Source organism: Xenopus laevis, chromosome 7L (assembly GCF_017654675.1).
Source record: "Xenopus laevis strain J_2021 chromosome 7L, Xenopus_laevis_v10.1, whole genome shotgun sequence".
Lineage (NCBI taxonomy): Eukaryota > Metazoa > Chordata > Amphibia > Anura > Pipidae > Xenopus > Xenopus laevis.
Genome location: NC_054383.1, coordinates 82,018,610 through 82,039,949, shown reverse-complemented (window position 1 = coordinate 82,039,949; position 21,340 = coordinate 82,018,610). Strand labels below are relative to the sequence as shown.

Here is a 21,340-nt window from a genome sequence, read left to right as displayed (position 1 = left end):
CCATAGAATGTCAGTATTTAGTGGGCTGGTGGGGGCTGATTGGACCTCTGTGTACCTGAAATGTCAGGGCCTATTTTAATTCTCAGTCCGGGCCTGGTCCCAACATCGTGCAGCCCTGACTGGCCATAGTTTACTAAGACTTAGGAGGGGATGTACCAGAAGTATAAGCTCCTCGTTTGCGCTCGCATGTATTCGTTTGCGCACTCGCGTCCTCGATGGCGCACGCGCGTCCTTGTTTGCGCACAAACGCGCGTGGGGCCGGGTGGCATTGCCCGGCACTGAGCTCACGGGACAGACATGCTACGCCCACTGTCAGTGCATAGAGAGAGAGAGAAACATTCCATTTCTATTGACATTTTGTTTTATTTGTTTTATGCAGTAGGGAGGCAGCTCGCTTTATTTTCTCAGTATTTATTTTCTCAATATCCTATGGTTTACTATTGCCATGTCCAATTGTGTTTTCTGTACTGTTCAAGTGTCTCTTTCTGTGAGACTCTGCCCTCGTCTGACCCTCGCCAGGTCCCTTCCCTCCTCAGCTGCGCTTTTTGTGTCCTTCCACCGGCGCATGCGCCGGCCCCTCCTCTAGACTGGAGTACTTCAGCTTTAGCAGTCAGGAAGTTAAAGCACTCTGAGCTCAGCAGTAAAATTGTGAAGTGTCCTGGAGTGCGGATGGGTCTTCCGTTCAACAGCTGGTAAGTAATCTGTGCGCCTGCGGCCCTGCGCCACTCTCAGCCTGTTTCACAGCAACCTTCACTCACTGACACATTGCTTAGAGTTAGGGCTGCAGTCAAAATCTGACTTGTGAGAAGCTTTTGCATATTGACCACGGGCCACGTCTCATTGTTACACGCGGATTTGCTTTGGTGTGCGCGCGCACTTCTGTGAGAAATAGGAGTTCTGACCGATTTCGAGTAGACTGATGTAAAAATGCTGATAGTTATTAATACACAGACACATTGCCAAGAGACAGACGTTTGAGTGAATGGAATGTGCTGAGTGTGACAGACAGTTGTGTCTCTGCAGATCAGACCCGGACAGGATGGTGAGACTAGGACACATCCACAAACAGATCTGCCCATTGCCGCAGTCTCCCAATGTGAGGCAAGACTTCTATAAATACTTCTTTTCTCTCTCTGCATATCTCTGGCTTCAGCTCACTGGCAGCCCTCTCCCATCAGACTAACATTCAGCTCCAGCGTTTTCTGCTTCTAACCAGTCCTAGTTTGACCCTTCATATGATTCTTTCCATTGTGTTTATTGACTTATCCTTCCATAGTTATCCTTTCATAGTAATTCTGGTGTGACATTCATAATGTGCTTCGATGACAATGACTAAACAGAGTGTCATTTTAGCGCAGAGAGCGCACTTGCTGTCCCAGGTAATTCCAGCTTTTTCATCCATGGTCCAGTAACGCAATTTGTCCGAACAGTTTGTAAGGAGCCAGTCACAGTGAAGCTGCCAGTGGACGTCCACCTGCAGGGCTGCCGTCAGCAAAAGGTAAAGTTAATGGTGCCTGTTCTTTATCCATTGCTCCTGTGACATTAGCCCCCTTCTAAACTTGCAGGTGACCCATGGTTTCTGCTACAAGTTTTCAGAATGGCTTAGTTGTACCTTGACAGTGTCACCATGTGGTTTAAGCCAAGGGCGATCCTGGCCCCTCCGCTGGCTGAGGCAGCTTGCAGTTGCTGCCATCCCCCCTCCCCCGTCCGCTCACCTTTTTGTGCCGGATGGGGTCCACGAGGGTGGCAGAGAGGGCCAGGATGCTAGCGCAGAGAGCATAATTGCACTCTCTGCGTTAAAAGGGGTAGTACCAGTACCAGGAGCGGCAATATATAATAATCTGCACAAAGTTTGTTCTGTTACAGTTACTAGATCCAAATGGGCATACTTCTCTTAAGGTGGCCATACACGGATAGATCCGCTCGTTTGGCGATGTCGCCAAACGAGCAGATCTCCCTCCGATATGCCCACCTTGAGGTGGGCAATATCGGGCTGATCCGATCGTGGGCCCTAGGGCCCAACGATCGGATCCTAGCGTTCGCCAAACGGGCGGTCGGATCGCGGGACCGCATCAACTAATAGATGTGGCCGCGATCCGACGGGATTTTTAATCCCATCCGATCGAGATCTGGCCGACATTCGGCCAGATCTCGATCGGGGAAGCCCGTCGGGGGCCCCCATACACGGGCCAATAAGCTGCCGACACGGTCTGTCGGCAGCTTTTATCGGCCCGTGTATGGCCACCTTTAGTGTCTGAGTGAGTGGAAAGTTGCACCACTTTGCATGTGTTACTACATAACCACATAATTATACTTTAATCGGCATTTTCCTGCTTTAAGATTCCTCTTTATTGAAAAGACATTTCAAATATCTCTACTCCCTTCATAAAGCAAGCATCATATAATTTAAAACAACCACAATCTCAGATATTCAAAACATCTCAGATCACGTCCGCGACATGCATAAACTGGTCTAAACTGTGAAAAAAATCTGTCCCCAGCGAGACATATTCACAACATGAACCATGTAGAAAAGTATCCATTAAAGATCCCTATTTATTATCTGGTATTTATATAGCACTGACACATTTACGTTGCTCTTTACAGAGATTAGACATTATTCACATCTGCTCCGGTGGAGTTTATAATCTAAGGTCTTTACCTGTATGGAGTGTGGGAGGAAACACAGACACAGGGAGAACATATAAACTCCTTGCAGATAGTGTCTTAACTGGAATTTAGGACCCCTGGGCTGCAAGGGAGCAGTGCTGAGCCACTGTGCTGTCTGTTTAGATCTCATGTATGTGACTTATTTAATCTATTTCATTATCTATCTAGTAATTCATCCCTACATTTCAAATGTAATGTTCAGCTCCCTCCTCTTTTGTGGGGGAAGTACCTTCTCTATAACAAAAAAATCTTGTGTCTCGTTTCCAAGACCCATAAAATGTTTTGGTATTTTAAATATGATATTGAGGACTTCTGTGACCATATAAAAGCACAAAGTTGCACGAACCCTAGCAACGCTAGGGTCTATATAGGTAAAGGGACTATTTTCTCTTAAAACCTAGTATATGTCACTTTAAGCAGCCCCTCTCCTAAATGTGCATATTGTTTACAGTATGTAAGCCAAATCTGTGCCCTGAGCTGCCTGTTTCAAGCCTAACTATATGAAGACTGGCCTTAATCATCTGGAACCCCACCCTATTGGAGGCCCGTGATTCAGAACTGCCCCACCTATACTGGGACCTTTAGGAAGTATAATGTTAAATAGTTGGTTTGGGCAGGCCTCACCAAATGTTGTTGGTTTGCTTATAGAGAACACATTTACACAACCTCTTCAAGGAACACTTCCTGGAGAACATTTACTTGTTATCGAGATAAGATATTTGATCACCCACATGCTGGGCCAAATTGGACTGCTTTGATCTGATCATACTGCAGACCCATGCAAATCCATCAATGTGCTCCTTTCAAACAAGGCCATCAGTTTAACTTTTAGCAAAATACTGGCTTGTCCACATCGGTGGCTTTATATCTTGTGAATGGCTACTTTAGTTTAAGGTATAATGAAAGGGGATACAAGACACATGACTTTTTTAGGTTGCTTGATATCAAGAGCTTGCAGATATATCACCTCCATTGTGTGCACCATGTGAAAATCTCTTGTATTGCACTGATTTAGACACTTATAAAGAAGGAACAATATAGAAGCCATTTATACATTTTTTTTTAAAAAAAATAATGTACATCAGTTATTATCACACTTCATCCCTCAAAAACCTTTATGGCCAGGGTCATCATTATTGGGGTTCAGGGGTACTGCAGTCAAGGAGGGACCTCCATGGCAGAGGTGGAGAAAGCATGTTTTTGGCATAGTTGGGGAGAGGCCAGGGCAGATAAGGGGTATGGTCATGCATACAATTTTATTTTTCATTGGGGCCCTAATTTCTGTGTTGACAGGGTCCACCATCCAGGGGGCTCTAGTGGGATATTAATTGAGGCCTACAGGAGGAGGGGGGCCCTGTTAACTTTGTATTACAGAGCCCCATGAGTACTGATCGCTGCCCTGTGTATGACTTCTCTAATCAACATTTATATTTGGTCTTTAGATATAAAGCAATTTTCCTCTGTTGAAGGCATGCAGTGTTGCAGCTCTGAGGCCCTTTTTGGGGCACTGGGAAGGTGGAAAATTAAACTTTCTGTGAAAGGTGAGCACACTGGAGGATGTGTCACTTCTTTGCTTTGTAAATTAATGTCTACTGTATTCAACAGTTCATTTGTTTTTGTTTTAGAGGTATCTCGATTACACCAGAAACGTGCCTATCACTCTGTGATTAGTAGGTAAGGAGCTACTGTTTCCTATTGCTTGCGTGAGATATGATGCAGTTTTCACAGATAATGTTTCACCCCTTTGTTTTCAGGAATAGGTCCCATTTGTCTGTGCTTTCCCGGGGCCAGCAATTCTGCTGTCTTCAGGGCTGGAGGGCTTCAGGCAGCATTGCTGTAGGTGAGCTTTTTTGAACAATATATTCTGTTACTAATACATGTAGATATGTTAGAGTGAAACCAGATCTGGGCTACAAATAGTCATTGTAAACAATGGAACTTAACTACATGTAAGTATGAGCTTAGTCCCGTGGTTATCAGACCTTTTGGGTTTGAACCTTGCTTTGTGGATCAATATTTAGTCACATCTCCATTTATCTCATAACATGGGTAGGTAAATGAGAAAAAAATATGTGCATATTTGTCTGCACACAGATTTTATTATATAGGTCAGTCATAGTGTTCAATTACAGAAGAATGCAATTACAAACTTTAAAACATAGAAACACACAAACTAGTGATTGTGGCACGTGCAAAGATTTGCACACCCTTCTACTTGTCCGCTGATAAGGTCCTGGCCTTAATACCCATTTGGAGTTGTCACATGTTGCAGAGTTTAATAAAATCTCTGACACCTCAAACTTTGGGAGGTCATTCAGCAACCATGAGCTTCTCTGAGCAACCAAGTGAGGATCTGAAAATAATGCCAACTGATGCCTACAAAGCAGGGGAAGGCTGTAAAAAGATTGCAAAATGCTTCTAGCTGGCAATTTCCACGGTCCATAGTGTCATCATGAAATGGCAGTTAAGGGGAACTGTGAAAGTCAAGGCAAAATCTGCAGGACTTTAGAGAAATGCTTGTGTTTGGAAGATACAGTGGAGGACACAACAATGAAGCTAGTTTCTATGAAATAATATATATGAGGTGCAACACAGCCCATAATTACGCCGACAGAGTAACGTGTTGGTTAGAAAGAAACGGCAGAGGACCTGCAGGAAGGTTTGGACACAGGAGTGGTGTTTCACCATTGTTCCATGGTGCATCATTGCTTGTACAAACTAAGCATTAGCTACAAATTCATCACAAACATCAACATCTGAGGTATGCAAAACAGCATCTAGACAAGCCAGAGGCCTTTTGGAAGCTAGTGCTGTAGATTGAAGTCAAAATTAGGGATGTGCCAAATCCAGGATTCCGTTTGGGATTTGGTCAAGATTCAGCCTTTGGCCACAACCTCCAACAGTTTGTTTGGAGAAAAAAAGGCGCAGCATTTGATGGAAAAACACATTCTCAACTGTTAAACATGGGGGTGTTCTATGATGTGTTGGGGTTGTGTGGCAGCCATTGGTACAGGAAACATTGTACATGTAGCTGGAAGAATGGATTCCTCTATAGATCAGCAAATTCTGGATGCCAAAGTTAGCTAAGAAGCTGAAGAGGGGATGGCTCGTACAACAAGACAATAATCCTAAGTGCAAAAGCCATATGAGCTACTTGAAAAAAAGCTAGCTAAAGGTTTTGGAATGGCCCTTACAGTTGAAAATCTGTGGGTAGTTTTAAACATGCAAGATGGCCCAAGAAGATATTGAAATTAGTGATCTGTAAGGAAGAGTGTGCAAAAATCCTTAGAAGAACTCAACTTTTCAACTCAAGACATTTATTTTAAAAATAAAATGTTACTGTGCATTATCATTTGCAAATATGTCGTTTTTAATACTGACTTCTGGAGGGGTTGTTTACTACTTTTCACTTATACAATACACTAAGGGGGTTATTTATCACAGGTCAAATTTTATTGTTTTTTTTTATACCTCGAATGAACTCCCTACCCGAATGGTTTCAAATTTAAGAAAAAACTAGAATGGAAAAAACTCGAATCGGCAATTTCGGGTTGTTAACAACCCAAAAACTCTAATCAGGTTTTCGGCTGGAAAAAGCTCAAATTGATCGAATTTTTGGGCAAAACCCTCCGAAAAAAACCATATGCAGGCTATTAACATCTTCAAATGGTTCAAGGGACCTCTGCCATTGACTCCTACATGATCTTGACAGGTTTTAAATGGTGTATTTTAAGATTCAAGCTATTTCTGGGGTCGGGGTATAATATATCTCGAAAAATTCTAGTTGTTTTTTTTTTATAACATGAAAATTTAGATTTTTGAGCAAAAAAATAAACTAAAAACTTTTCTTGGAAAACACAACTCAATAAATAACACCCTAAATATGTAATTTGGGTTTGCTGCGCCATGTCTGTGGGCTACTTAATATCTGGCACTCAAAGCATGGCATTACCATAAAACAGAAGGAAAAAACTGACAGTAGGTAGCAACTGTTGCCTGTTAAGTTGAATTGACATACCAGTTATTTATATCTTGCTCATGAAAATGTTCCAAAATTCTTAGTGTTTTATTGTATTGTTTATGATCTCTGCTTGTGTCTAAATATGATCAGTCCGGCTACATTTTGCATTTAATTTGCTTTTCCACTTGGTTTTTTTTCACAAAAGTTTACTATAATCCTTCTGATTGCAATTGTGGGGAACGAGATAAAACAGAAACGCAACTTGGGAAAATAAAACGGGCTGAAAACGCATATCATGCGTGTGTGTTTTCATTGGCATATTTATGTTATTTTTAAAAATGCAATGTAAAAACGCCCCGTGTGACCTTGCCCTAAAACGCGGTGAAAGTCTGCAGAAGAACCCTTCAGTGTTCAGATTGAGCTTGGCTACAAAGCGTGTCAGCTAAGGCACTTTGTGGGAATTCCTGCATGCAGCATTCCCTGTGTGACACTCCCTTGTTGTATAGGGAATTCTAAAGCACTAATATCCAGTTATGGGTGGTGCAGAATGTTACAAGAGCAACTTGTGAGCCATGCTCTAACAGGTGCAGTTGCAACATATTGAGATGCCTGTAAGACTGTGAAGCTATAACTATATGAATATCAGTCTGTGTAAGTGTCCCTTTAAGCATCATGTTGTGCCCCTTTAAAGTGATACTTACACTTAATTACTACTGTTCAAAATATTATTGTACATCAAAAGTTACCTATATGTCATGTTGATCGTTTTTCGCTCCTGACTTTTTCCCAACCTGACTGTCACTTCTCAACCTGTCAGTTAGTGTTACTAATGCTTATGGACTACTGCTGCACAAACGTGGCAGCCCCCTTGTAGAGAACGGGGGATCAAATAGTTAATATAAAAGCATCAGGCAAATACTTTTATGGCAAAATTATAAATATCATGCAAAGACAATGGTTTGTAGATAGCTTTAGGTCAAAGATCCACGGTGGCAAAACTGCTAAATCTGTTTTGTAAGTGGTATGCCATTTTGACAAGATCTTCTGTTAAGACAGTACTAGACAGTAGTAGATGATAGTATAAACCAGCCCTTTAACTAATCATGCTGACAACGTTGAATGGCACTGATCTAATGTATATTGATTTATCAGTTTGTCATCCTGTCTTCTCTGTTTCCCTTTCAGATCCAATTCAGCAACACCGATTGCGCCTGTCTGACTGGTTTAGTCGCTTGCCGAGTGAGGAGCAACACTTTGGTCCATCTTTCTCCCTTGATTCCATCCATGTGGATCCTGTTATTAGGGAAAGTTGCCTGGAAGAAACTCTGCGCCCTCTCACTGACCTTACCTTGCAGAGCCAGTTGCAGAGCCCAACGTGCTCACAAAATGTGTCCATTACTCAGCTGTTTCAGCCCAACTCTTCTGGACAGCCAGTTCGCAATGTGGTTCTGTATGGTACTGTGGGCACAGGGAAGAGCACATTCATACGAAAGCTGGTGTTAGATTGGTGCCATGGACGTCGGCATGAGTTTCATCTCATCATTCCTTTATCCTGCGAAGATCTTTCTGAGGTAAAAGCACCTGTGTCATTTTCACGGCTTATCTCTAAGAAGTATGTCCACCTGAGGGACCTGTTGCCAACACTATCCCAACAGCCTGGGGTTCTGTTCATTTTAAACAGTCTGGAATGGATGGATTTGGACTTCAGAATGGCAGCTACAGAGCTCTGCAGTGATCCTAATGAACCCTTGTCACCCTCATCCATCCTTGTAAATTTGTTGAGGGGGTACCTTCTTCCAGAGGTAAGAGAGAATGACTGGGTTGAAATGAAAGATAAATATTAAGGCTACGGGCACACAGTGCTGTAGGCTCTGCTGCTCTCTGCTTGCTTATTTTTGCAGGCTGTGAGACACAGATCTGCTCCATTTATTTTGCATTTACTTGCATGCAATGGACCTGAGGTCGCCCAGAAGATGCCTCCTTTTGTGTATTTGGGCTGGTCTGGGGAAAATCAGATCTCTTTTTACAAATTGATTGGTTGTGGTCATTAAAGTGGAACTAAGCTTAAAGCAGTAGGCCCTCTGCTGATTTGGCTGGCCTGCTGTCAGAGGGTTATGGTACTGTTGCAGGAAGCATCTCCTGGAGCGTCTCTGCTCAGTTGTGTTGCTTGTTAGATTAAATGAGCTGACAGGAGAGACAGAAGCCCCTGGAAAGACTGGCTTTGGGCTTTGCTCCATCCTGAAGGTTTGCATTGGACAGCACTGCTTATAAAAGCAAAATATGCAACGGTAGACGGGTTATTTAGTGAGCAAGTACAACGCCAAAGAAAATGGGTTCTAACCTGTATCTGTAAAATTCCAATTTTATTCCTCTGCGTTCAATATGAGCTCTGCTGCGTGCTGTTCTATTTTACCTCTTGTCTAAACAAAGCCAATTGGACACCAACAGTGTTAAATGAAACCTTAGATGCTAAATATGTATGACCTGCCCCAAGAAGACCAAAATGTAAAAGATTATTAAGGATTATTTATAAATGCAATTAGGACACATTGATTTACTCATGTTAGTTGCCCTTTAATTTGTGAAGAAAATGTTTGTTAAAGATAAATTGGTATCCTCTGGTTTGTCCTGTTTTACCAGTGTCTGTGTTGTGAGTCATTAAATGTTGTAATTAACCATGCCAGCTTGGAGATTGTGTCATTAGTACCAGTTCTCTGAAGTGTGTATACAGCAAAAATGTTTTTCAGTGTTGCTGTTTTACCATTGAGATTTTTTTAGAATTAAAAGCATAACATTTGTCTCAATCTGGTCTGCACTGAGCAAAATGAGTTTAATGACTATAATGAATGTAATTCTCCAAGACTAGCCGTGACAAGAAACGTTGTTGTGGTTGGGAGGAGCTATATAGCAAAAGAGGAATAGTCACAAAAGGGACCTTTCAATTCTGCCTATGTATATACATACACAGGTTAGTTCTAATTTTGAATACTGGGTAATGCAAAATTATTGTAAGGAACAGGTCACCTCACCACAATGGTTTAGTCTGAAAGAAAATGTAAACAAACTGAAGTTGTTTACTTGATAAAAGTAGCACCTTCTTCATGTATGAATATGTACAGCTGATGTAGTGGTTTTGCTCAATTGTGCCCTTTTTCTAACTTTGCAATAGCAAAACACAGTACACAAAGTACACATAGTCCACGGCAAGAACTATATGGGTGAAATAGAAATAGTGTGTGTGTGTATAAATTAATATATATATATATATATATATATATATATATATATATATATATATATATATTTTGATACTGTCCTCACTGCAGTTTGATAACCTTTTTTTCTTCTTCTTTCATAGGCAAGTGTGTTGGTTACCACTCGTCCATCTGCAATTAGACGGATCCCTGGTAAATACGTGGGCCGCTATGCAGAGATCTGTGGCTTTTCGGACACAGAGCTTCAGAAGATGTACTTCCATTTGCGCTTGGGCCACAAAGATGCTGATGTACGGGAGACTGAGAACTTGTTAGAGATGTTAAATCGGAACCTGGAACATCACAGCCAGCTATCTGCTGCCTGCTTCTTGCCATCATATTGCTGGTTAACCTGTGCCACTTTGCACCTTCTTTATTACACAAAGCCTGGTGGCCCTGTTAGGACTCTTACTGGCATTTACACTAGTTTTCTACGTCTCAACTTTGCTGGAGAGGTTTTGGATATAACTCACCCTTCCAAGATTTCTCTCATGCTCTATGTGGCACGTTTTGTAGGCAAGTTAGCATATGAGGGTTGCCGCGCTCGACAGACTCGTTTCTCTGAGGCTGACCTCAACCGCTGCTTTAATGTTGCATTAAATTCTGAAGAGGATACCAACCTCCTTAGTGTTTTCCGTACAGATACATTCCATTTCTTCCTTACTCCTAGTATCAAACCAGGTCATGAGACGACTTTTGTGTTCACCATCCCTGCCATGCAGGAGTATCTTGCTGCACTTTATGTAGTGCTTGGAGAGAACAAGACCACCCTTCAGCGTGTAGGGAGGGAAGTCTCTGAGGTCATTAGCAAAGCTGGTGAAGATGTGGTTGCTGTTGTTAATGTGTTGTCAAAATTCCTTCCCCTTCGTATATTTGCACTTTTTAATCTGCTGCGTGTAGTTCCTAGGCTGTATGGCAAGGTGAGTGGGCAGAGCCGAGAAAACATTGCCCAAACCATGACTAGCGAAATGTTTCGAGAGGAAGATGCTTTTAATGATGATGTTCTAGACCAAATCAACTCTAGCATATTAGGTGTAGAGGGACCCTCTCAAAATACAGATGAAGATGTGTTTGGCAAGCAAGAAGCATTTGAATTGTTTCCCATATTTATGGCTGGACTGTTGTCCCGTCAGAATCGAGCTATGTTGGATCAGCTTGGTTGCTCCATCATGAATACGTCAGCATTTGAAATTACACGGGCACTAAAGAAGCACTTGCTGCGCTGTAGTCTCCGCCGGTTACCATCTTCTGAGCTCATGGACTTTCTGTTCTTCTTGTATGAGTTCCAAAATGAAGCATTTACTGCAGGACTTGTTTCCTCACTGCGAGATCTAGACCTTTCTACAGTAAGAATGACACCCCTCAAGTGCACGGTGGTTTCATCTGTAATGAGTGGATCTGGGAAACCAGTGGTAGAGGCCAACTTCAGTTCCTGTGATCTGGATCCTGATGCAATACGTGTTCTGTCTCCGGTACTACGAAGATGTCAGAGCATTAAGTAAGAATACAGCAGTTGAGGCATATGTTCCCTCTAGTGGTCACAGTTGTAACCTGCTTTACACTGTGAGAGATCAGTGAAAAACTGAAAAAGTGCCAACTCGCTTTTTAGCTAGTTTTAAGCCTCCTACCACACTTGATAATGGGAAGGTAACAACTCTGAAATTACATAGAATCCAGGATGTAGACTGTATAACCCAAGGGGAGATTGCTAATGCTAGTAAAGCAAATGCAGTCAGATTTCATCCAATAATAATTTGGGCCTAAATAACTTGCAACTTTTACCTGTGTCTTTCACAATAGGATAATTTTTTTTTGTTTTAACAACATATCTTTGAAGCCAGACATTTGGCTTTCTAATTGTTCTCACAGACAATAATATATGACTGTCTCAGTTGAGTGATCCTTTAGGATCAGAGAACATGCAGACTCACAGAGCTGGTATTGGCACAAAATTGCACTACCCTGGGCAGCAGCCTAGTTTAATCTTACCTGGAACTTGCTGGTTCTGGTAATACTAATTGAAATGAATGACCATTATGTTACCCGCCTACTGAGCTGGAAATTGTCCTGAAAATTAGCTGTGCTCTCATACTGTACCGTATTTGTGCCTAAACAGGTTCATTGGCTTCTTTTGCATGAAGCCGCTATTAGTAAGTAGCAATTAATAGTCATCTGATTAAAAACAAACAAGACAACATTGGTGGTTAAAGGAGAAGGAAAGGTAAAAAACAAATAAAGTTCTATATATTGGCCACAAAGAGGAGAACTACTTACAATAATCGTGGCACTGTATGTCTTCCCCTTTAGCTGTATTCAGAGATCGATGTAAAACATTTTGCTAGGTGCAGGGAATACAGAAGACATCCCTCTCGTTAACAAAACAGGCGCTATGAGGCCTCGCACATGTGCAGAAGAAATTCTGCAAGCCCTGCACGTGCGCACATCATCCCCTTACTTCCCTCATATGGGTTGCTATATCTTGCCTGAGCATATCTTGCAGCACTGAAAACAATATGCCTTAGATTGTGTGGGTGACATTGCATGCATGACGCGAGAGGTCATGGGGAAGAAATCAATTTTGCGCATGCGCACTTTCAACGAGGAGACAAAGGATGTGACGCGTATATGGCCAACATGGCTGCAAACTCCGTAATGGGGAAAAACTTTGAAAAGTGTGAAAGCGAATTGGCTCGTGACATCATAGCGGTTCAGGAGGGGTGCGATCAGGCAACAGTTTAAGATAGGTAATAAAAATTGCCTTTCCTTCTCCTTTAAAGGGAAACTATATACTTGCAGTGGACCTAATGTTCATGCAATGTTTTTAGAATTATTAATTCAAAAATAAGGCAAAGGCCATTCCTCTGTAATTTTTTTATTCCTATCATCAAAAGCAAAATATATTGTACCTTAAGCACTCCCCTACATCGCTGGGTAAATAAAGTGCATTGGCTCCCCTCTTTTTATGCTCTGTATTAATGTGAGTATACAACCCATTATCAACACACAGGAGAGTGAGGTGTGATAGCATTAAGAAAACCACTCTGCATTCTCTCTTTCTCAGGCAACTGAGCTATTGAATAAGCAGGGTGTCACCAAAACCGGGCAAACGCTCAAAGCAAGCAAGTCTGTTCTTGTGGAGGTGTGGCTTTTGGTTGTTAATATTTAAACAGTTTAATTGTAGCTACAATATTTGCAGAGCCATATCTAATCTGGTTAGTCAACAGAACTGCTAAGCGTTCTTAAAGAGAAACCGTTCATAATTAGAAATTGATTCTGTTTATTTTCACTGTTATGATAAATGGTTTGATAGTGAGTGTGTGTGTTTGTGGGGGGGTACTTGTGTGTGTTTCCTTCTCTGCAGGTTTGCATATGAATGGGAGCAAATATATTGTTTTCCTCTGACTTCAGTTAAACAATACAATCTGACGAATGACCTATGAATAACACCTCAATTAATGCAAATATTATGGAGGCTTCTGCTCATATACATAATTGCAAATATGCCAAGATGGAATGTTCTTTTTCTAATACAGTGAAATATTAAAGGGAGTCTGCAACTTACATTCATTTTCTATTTGTATTGGTTTCAGGGATATGGCAGTTTTGGTCTGCTAATACCAGGCTTTCTATTTTAAAGCTCTCTTTCATTTCAGGATATTAGCAAATATAAATATGTACTTCCTGCAGTCAGATGCTCCTTACAGAGTATTTTCGACTACTGGAAAATGACTCTTTAATGAATAATTCTAAAAACATAACGTGAACGTTAGGTCCACTGCAAGTGCAATGGAACCAAAAGAGCAAGAGTTATTTTAAACTTACCATTTCTACTAAATATCCAGTAGGCATGTTTGTATGTCTTGTACTAAAATGGGCTGAATACATTAACCACAGTGTATTAAAGTCCTTTAGTCCTAACTATGTTAATATATTTGCCTGGTTATTCTGTGCTAGGACTGATTTTAAAGGGGTGGTTCACCTTTAAGTTAGCTTTTAGTATGTTATAGAATGTCCTATTCCTTGCAACTTTGCCATTAATTTTTTTTTATATATAGTTTTAAAATTATTCACCTTTCTATTCTAGTTCTTTCCAGCTTTCAATTGCAGGCTAGCAGAAAAACGCTTGCTTTGTAAAGGGTACAGGAATTATGTGAGGTTGAGGGAATTTTTTTTGTGAACATACAGTATAGCTTTTTATTTATACATGATATACTATTGAATGTAAAATAGGTTGTACATGGAAGAGTTTGTAAATACAGTATAAAGTATTTAAGATCAGTATGTGTCTTAAGGGAAGGGGGCAATAACATTTGGATTAATTTGGGTATGAATTTATACCTGTTTGTCAGTTTACAGATGAACTCACTTGGTCCTGACTCTTGCAAAGAGATAAAAGATATTCTGTTACATCCAGACTGTTCAGTGACCAATCTAAGGTAAGCAAATTAGATGTTTTATATAATTGGGGATGTGATTGGATAAGCAAATGTGTATAAGAAAAGCACTTCGCTTTTTAACTATGTGGAGGACTCGCACCATGACCTAAGTTCCCAGTGCCCCTGAGAAGAAATGCCATGTTTATCTCAAATTATTTCAATTTTAATGATTTTTTACTTGTAGGGCACATCCTAGAAAGAAGCAGTAGTATAAGTTACTTTAAATCAGCTTCTCGAGTAGGCCGAGACAATGTTGGCAGTAAAGTTCTTGCCTCTGTTTACATTATCACTTCCCTCTGCAGGATTTAAGTGCATGTTTTTCCTGGCATTCAGGCTTTGTCAACCTACCACTACCAAGAATTTTATATTTAACTAAATTTTATAATCACATCTTTTCCATAAAAAAACATCAGTTTAAGTGCTTTTGTAACTAAGAAACAGTATATTTGCACTTTATTCTTGTTTTTTTGAAAAAATGTTATTTGTATTCTACTTTGACCCTGATTGATTAAAAATCCAAACTAGGCAATCTATCGTGGGCACTATACAATATGGTGGCATGTGGAAGGTTGGTTATTGCTAACCATACTCATTTTTTGGAAACTTTGGCAGTACAGACTGACATCTGTAATCCAGGGGAATCATACTCTTGTCAGTTAGAACTGCTGTGGGTCGACCCACTAGTTACTACCCAGGTGCAAATTTACACAGTGTTTATAAATGAGTCTTGGTGAGCACTGAAATGTAGATTGTAAACTCTAATAGCCAAAGAAACACTGCCTGAAAAGTGTATTGCAGATCAGCATATAAATAATAATAACATTATGTAAGGATAAACCTCTCTGAAGTTATGTGTGTAAAGTTAAATATTGATCATGCATTTGATGCTTTACAGCAGACAGCAATATGTAAATTGCTGATTTAGAGAACTTGATTCCCATTAATAGAGTGAAAATTCCTTCTGCAATAGACAATGGTATTTATCTGACATGTTAGATAAACTGTATGTGAGATTCTGATTCGTGATATCTGCCCTCAGACTCTGCAATAACCCACTAACATCAGAAGGAGGTCGCTTGATGGCTGAAGCGGTGGCTGGCAATAGTTCTCTGACACACCTGTCCCTTTTGCACACTGATTTGGGAGATGAAGGAGCAGAGATACTGGCCTCCCAATTGGGGAAAAGCACACGTCTGCAAGAACTGAACCTGGCATATAATGGCATCCATGACCAAGCAGCACTGAGACTAGGGGAGGAAGCAGCTCGTCACCCAACTCTGGACAGAGTGCAGTAAGTTTCATCTATTTAGTAGGTTTATCATAGAAGAGTTACCTGCTTATAATGCCAAAGACAAATGCCTAACAAAAATGTCCAAAATATCACAATAGTATTTGTCCATTTTTTATTATTTGTGTTTTTTTTAGTTATTTAGCTTTTTATTCAAGAGCTCCCCAGTTTGCAACTTTCAGAAATCTGGTTGCTAGGGTCCAAATTACCCTAGCAACCATGCCATGATTTAAATAAGAGACTGGAATATGAATAGGAAACGGACCTGAATAGAAAGATGAGTAATAAAAAGTAGCAATAACAATAAATGTGTAGCCTTGAGCAATTGTTTGTTTAGATAGGGTCAGTGAACCCCATTTGAAAGATGGAAAGAGTCAAAAGATAAAAGCAGATAATTCAAAAACTATAAAACATAAATAATGAAGACAAATTGAAAAGTTGCTTAGAATTGGTCATTCTTTAACATATTCAAAGTTAAATTGAAGGAGAACTACCCCTTTAACAAGTGACATTTTTGCCATTACAAGTTCTAAAAGTAAAGTGAAGCCTTCTGAAATCAGAAGGTATTTACTTGTCTCGTGCCATACACACAGCACTGCCTAGATACCAAAAATTAGGTTTTCCATTTCACAATTCTCCAAGTCCTACTCCCTCAGAAGCCATGTTCCAATATGTTGCACTGATGAGATCTAACAAGATCGAAACAGGCTTTCTGCAAGTTTGGATATAAGGCTCTGAACCATTAGGCTGTATCTGTGCTATAAACCAGCGGTTTTGGATGCATAGTTGGCCAAAGGAACATAAAGGAGTGATTTTCATGTCTCCCGCCATGATGCCTTATTGGAGAATTAAAACTCATTTTTGTTATCTATGGCATGAGACAAGTAAATACCTTCTGATTTCAGAAGGCTTCACTTTGCATGTAATTGCTTGCAAAGGGCTTTTTCGCTCCTTTCAGTCCTTCTCGTCCTAACCAGGTTCGGTTTTCCACAATAGAAAACAGTGAAATGTAACTGCTTTAAAGGTGTAGTTGCTTTTAGTCCTAGTGCAAGGGCCCACCGGATCCCTACCTAAATGCATCACTCAAACCTTCCCCTACTTAGCTGCTAGTCACATTTCCATATCTACAGAGCTACTAATACTGAGTGTTTTAGCATAGACAATTCTTGTATTGTCTAGGGCAGGATATTTTCTGGAGTTTTGTAGCTGTGACAAATGGCACTGTGTGTCATTGCCCTTAGAAGTAAGCCTATTTATTGAAAAAGAGAATCGTTTATGCTGATATACATTCAATGTGCCTTTAACATATGCTTTTTTTTCTTTCTCTACAGTCTGTACTTTAATGAGCTATCTGATAGTGGTCTCCGTTCTCTTCAGTCCCTGGGTGGGGTCCGAATTCTGGTGTCTCTGACCGAGGGAGCTGATGCCTCCCGTCATTGGTCTCTGATCTTACGGGAGCTTCGGGCTAATGCTGGTGGCTGGGACCACGAACGGATCAGTAGCCACCTCACGCTGCTTCTCAGGGATCTACAGAGTAGTCGCGCACTCACTGGGAACCTGTTGCGAAAGGCACGCCTTTTTCGTGTGGAAACTGAGGTCAAACGCATGCTGAGCCGTATCCAGCAAGGGCAGCTCTGAGCCAAGTTTGAATGTGCATATGCGTCATACTCCCTGTCCAGGGCATTTGTACATGTAGTTGCTAACTGCCTTACACACACTTACTTATAAAATGCAATATTTATCCAAAACCACCTGAAAATGCACTTATACACACTTACATGTAAATATGCAGATGCACACATCGTTCCAGAATGTCCCTGGAACTTTCTATTGAAGCTTGAATTTAGATAACCTCTTAGCAACTTAAGCATAAAGAGAAAACAAGAGTAGAACTGGAAATGGGTATGTTTTTATGGTAATTATATAAAGTGTCACTGCCTCCTGATAACTGGAGTAATAATTGGCATATTATCGCACTATAAACGTGTCAATCCATAGCACCTTTCAGCAATGCAATAGGTGACCTTTGTTTTACTCTTTGTTTTACAATTATGTTGTACAGGGCTACATGCTTTAGCTGGCAGACTTTGGAGTGTTTTCATAGCCACTGGGGGATATTACTTTTACCTCAGCAGAGATAGAAATATGGCAGCCTTACATTTTATGAACTGTGCTAATGATTTTGGGTGCGCCAAGAGCCCATGCAGGAATGAGTATTCCTGCATGGAATATTTTGGAGGGGGGGTCTGGACTCTCAAAGTTACACCACTGGCTCTGTGCACAGAATAAGCCATGCCTATATGTTTTACTGTACAATGTAAAATAAAGTAAAAGTAATCCCTACTTCTAAAGTATGTTTCCATTTTTTTTTTTTTGTTTACCTGCCATATCATTTAATAATCAAATGCTAAAATTAGTGTGCTCCCTTGTATATCAGTTTATAACTAGGGATGCACTGAATCCAGGATTCGGTTCAGGATTCGGCCTTTTTCAGCAGGATTCGGATTCAGCCGAATCCTTCTGCCTGGCGAACCAAATTCAAATCCTAATTTGCATATGCAAATTATGGGTGGGGAGGGAAAACGCGTGACTTTTTGTCACAAAACAAGGAAGTAAAAAATGTTTTGCCCTTCCCACTCCTAATTGGCATATGCAAATTAGGATTTGGTTTGGTATTCGGCCATATCTTTCACGAAGGATTTGGGGGTTCAGCCAAATCCAAAATAGGGGATTTGGTGCATCCCTAGTTATAACAATGCTGGGTATAAACTTAGTAAAGGATGTATAGGGTGCAAACTAGCATTTAGTTATAGCACAGCACTTAGGCCTATCTGCAAATCTGTTGCCACTTCTCCAGGATATATGTGCACACTCAGGCTATTTATAGTATAGGGAACACACAAACCACATTTCTCTTTCATTTCCTCAATCAAAATGACAAACGGCTTCTGCACATGCATATTTAGTGTTGCTAGCATTAGCGAGGAAAACCTAAGATAGAGTGTCATGCAAGTTCCTTATTCACTGGCCTAGATCGTAACTTAGGCTGGTTACAGTACAGACCAAGCCATAATAATGCACTCATCGTCAGAAGATATTATCCACATTAGGCTTTCTCTGTAGCAGTCTCAGAAAGTGAAATTGCATACACATTCAAAAAGCCCATGCTTCATATTGTATGAATCAGAGGCATACAGTATATGTAATAACCTGCTAACTGATAGGCCATTAAAGGAACATTGAGTAGGGGAAACAAAAGCCTGAAAGCAGTCCAATAGTGCAGCACTGGCTCTTTCTGAAAGCACATGACCAGGCAAAATGACCAGAGATGGCTGCCTACACACCAATATTACAAACTAAAAAGAGAATACATTTGTTGAATTACATGGTAGAGTGAATTATTTGCAGTGTAAACCGTGTAAATGAAAAAATAAAAAAAATCAACCTCGCAACTTTATGGGGTACCCAGCCGCGTTACCTGCGGACTGCCCGCATGGCCAAAACCCAACCACTTTGTGGGTATTCCGCGGGTACCCGACCCGATGCAGGACTCGACTTCCAGGTTCCTTTCGTCCGGCATCTGCTTAATCCAGGTGCAGAATGAACTGTTGCCATTTGCTAGTTGATACATTTCTCAGCAACATCTGTGGAATATTGGCAACTATTGTATCAATTCTAATAGCTGCCTTTAATGAAACTCAGGTATTCCGCTCAGAAGGGACAAAAATAACAAATGTATCAACTTAATGTATCAATTTAGAACAGTTACACAGTCGGTGACCCTCCTCACAGAGCAGAAGCGAAATGAGTAAAGGTGAAAAGTGCAACTTTAAACTTCAAAAATATTACCAGTCAAAAAGAAAATAAAAATTCTTATTTCTGGTGTACTTTTAAAAATACAGTGGAAATGAAAAAAAAGGTGAACAAATCCTTAAATCACCAAGATTTTATGACTTTTTCTGAGTAAATGTATGTAAGTATTGCTGAGAAATACCCTTAAAGAGGCTGTTCAAAGGTCTAGTTTGTGAGATTTTTATAGCTTGAATAAACGCTGGAAAAACTCGAATGTACAAAACTGGAATCAGTGCTTTCGGGTGGGGGGGATACTCAAATTGATCGAGTTATCGGTGAAAAAAAAATGTAGTTGCTTAAGTTTATCAAATTTTCGAGTGAAACCCTCCTAAAAAAACCCTGAACATCATGAAGGCTACAAATATCTTCAAATGGTTCAATGGACCTCTGCCATTGACTTCTACATCACCTCGACAGGTTTTAGCTGGAGTATTTTCATATTCAAGCTATTTCCAGCTTTGGGGCATAATAAATCTCCAAAAATTCAAGTTTTTTTTTGTAACCTGAATAATTTCAGGTTTTTTAAAACCTGAAAAATCAGAGTTTTTATGGAAACTACCCTTAAAAAATTAAATTTTTTAGGTAAAACACAACCTGACTTTTGATAAATAACCACCTTGTTATGATGTAGAGAATGATACAAATTGCAGTTGATTTTCATTATAATTATTTGTGGTTTTTGAGTTGTTTAGATTTTTATTTAGCATCTCTCCAGTTTGCTGTGTTAGCTGGTTGATAGAGTCCAGATTACCCTAGCAACCTTGCATTGAATTGAATAAGAAACTGGAATATGAATAGGAGAGGGCCTGAATAGAAAGATTAGTGATAAAAAGTAGCAATAGCAATACATATGTAGCCTTACAGAATATTTGTTTTTAGACAGAATCAGTAACACCCGTTTGAACTTTTACCACCCCCTTTAAATGAATGGATACAATCAAGAGTTAAGATAATAGATGAATTAATTCAAGCCTAGATTAAATGAACCAAATCAGGTTTCTACTATAGAATCCGAAAATATTCCATCTTCAGCCTGTCGAGGTTTATTATATTATGACTTTTCAGGTGTCAAATTAAAAAAAATTCAGATTTTTCGCGCAACAACCTGAAAAAGTTGCTGTTTTTCCCAATCCAATTTTTTTGGTATTTTTTTTAATGATAAATAAGGGTAAATCGTGGATTCTAGTTTGGGCAAACTTTTTTTTATTAAAACATGAGAAAAATTCGGATTTCGATAAATAACACCCTTAGAAAATTATAGAACAGCTAATTCTAAGCAACTTTTCAATTGGCCATCATTTTCTTTATTTTTCATTGTTTTTAAATTATTTGCCTTCTATTTCTGACTCTTTCCAACTTTTAAATTGGGGTCATTGACCCATCTAAAAAACAAATGCTCTGAAATGCTACACATTTATTGTTATTGCTACTTTTTATTATTCATCTTTCTATTCAGGCCTCTCCTATTCATGTTCCAGTCTCTTATTCAAATTAATGCATGGTTGCTAGGGTAATTTGGATCCTAGCAACCAGATTGCTTAAATTATAAATTGGAGAGCTGCTGAAAAAAAGCTAAATAACTCAAAAACCACAAATAATAAAATCAATGAAAACCAACTGCAAATTCATCATACTAAAAGTTAATTTAAAGGTGAACAACCTCTTTAACGTACGTCCAGAATAAAGACAAAAAAGTGGGTCGACTGTGGACCTATCATTAATAATATGGTAAATGACAATAAGTACTTAACCCTTTGTGTCATAAAGGACAGGCTCCCCTGGGTGCAACAGATGCCTTATGCAGACGTTCATATCTGAGTATTAAGGACGTACTACAGGAAGAAATCTCTTTGCTGTGCGACAATTATCTGAATCCATG

The 21,340-nt window shown here is 40.0% G+C and overlaps 1 protein-coding gene across 11 annotated transcripts; it reads left to right on the top strand.

Moving 5' to 3' along the window:
* Nucleotides 1-536: 536 nt before the first annotated feature.
* Nucleotides 537-17,952, top strand: nlrx1.L (NLR family member X1 L homeolog). 11 transcript variants are annotated; one of them, XM_041569242.1, is made up of 11 exons: nucleotides 537-692; nucleotides 1,024-1,096; nucleotides 1,431-1,498; nucleotides 4,113-4,211; nucleotides 4,296-4,344; nucleotides 4,425-4,510; nucleotides 7,817-8,433; nucleotides 9,990-11,383; nucleotides 14,235-14,321; nucleotides 15,361-15,612; nucleotides 16,941-17,952. In XM_041569242.1, exons 4-11 carry the CDS (start codon nucleotides 4,142-4,144, stop codon nucleotides 17,245-17,247), a joined length of 2,862 nt encoding a protein of 953 aa, XP_041425176.1. In that variant the 5' UTR covers nucleotides 537-692; nucleotides 1,024-1,096; nucleotides 1,431-1,498; nucleotides 4,113-4,141; the 3' UTR covers nucleotides 17,248-17,952. The 11 variants fall into 11 exon arrangements, with proteins under 11 accessions (XP_041425176.1, XP_041425175.1, XP_018081281.1 ...); XM_041569241.1 differs by having other exon boundaries at nucleotides 1,410-1,498; XM_018225792.2 differs by having other exon boundaries at nucleotides 1,359-1,498.
* Nucleotides 17,953-21,340: the final 3,388 nt, after the last annotated feature.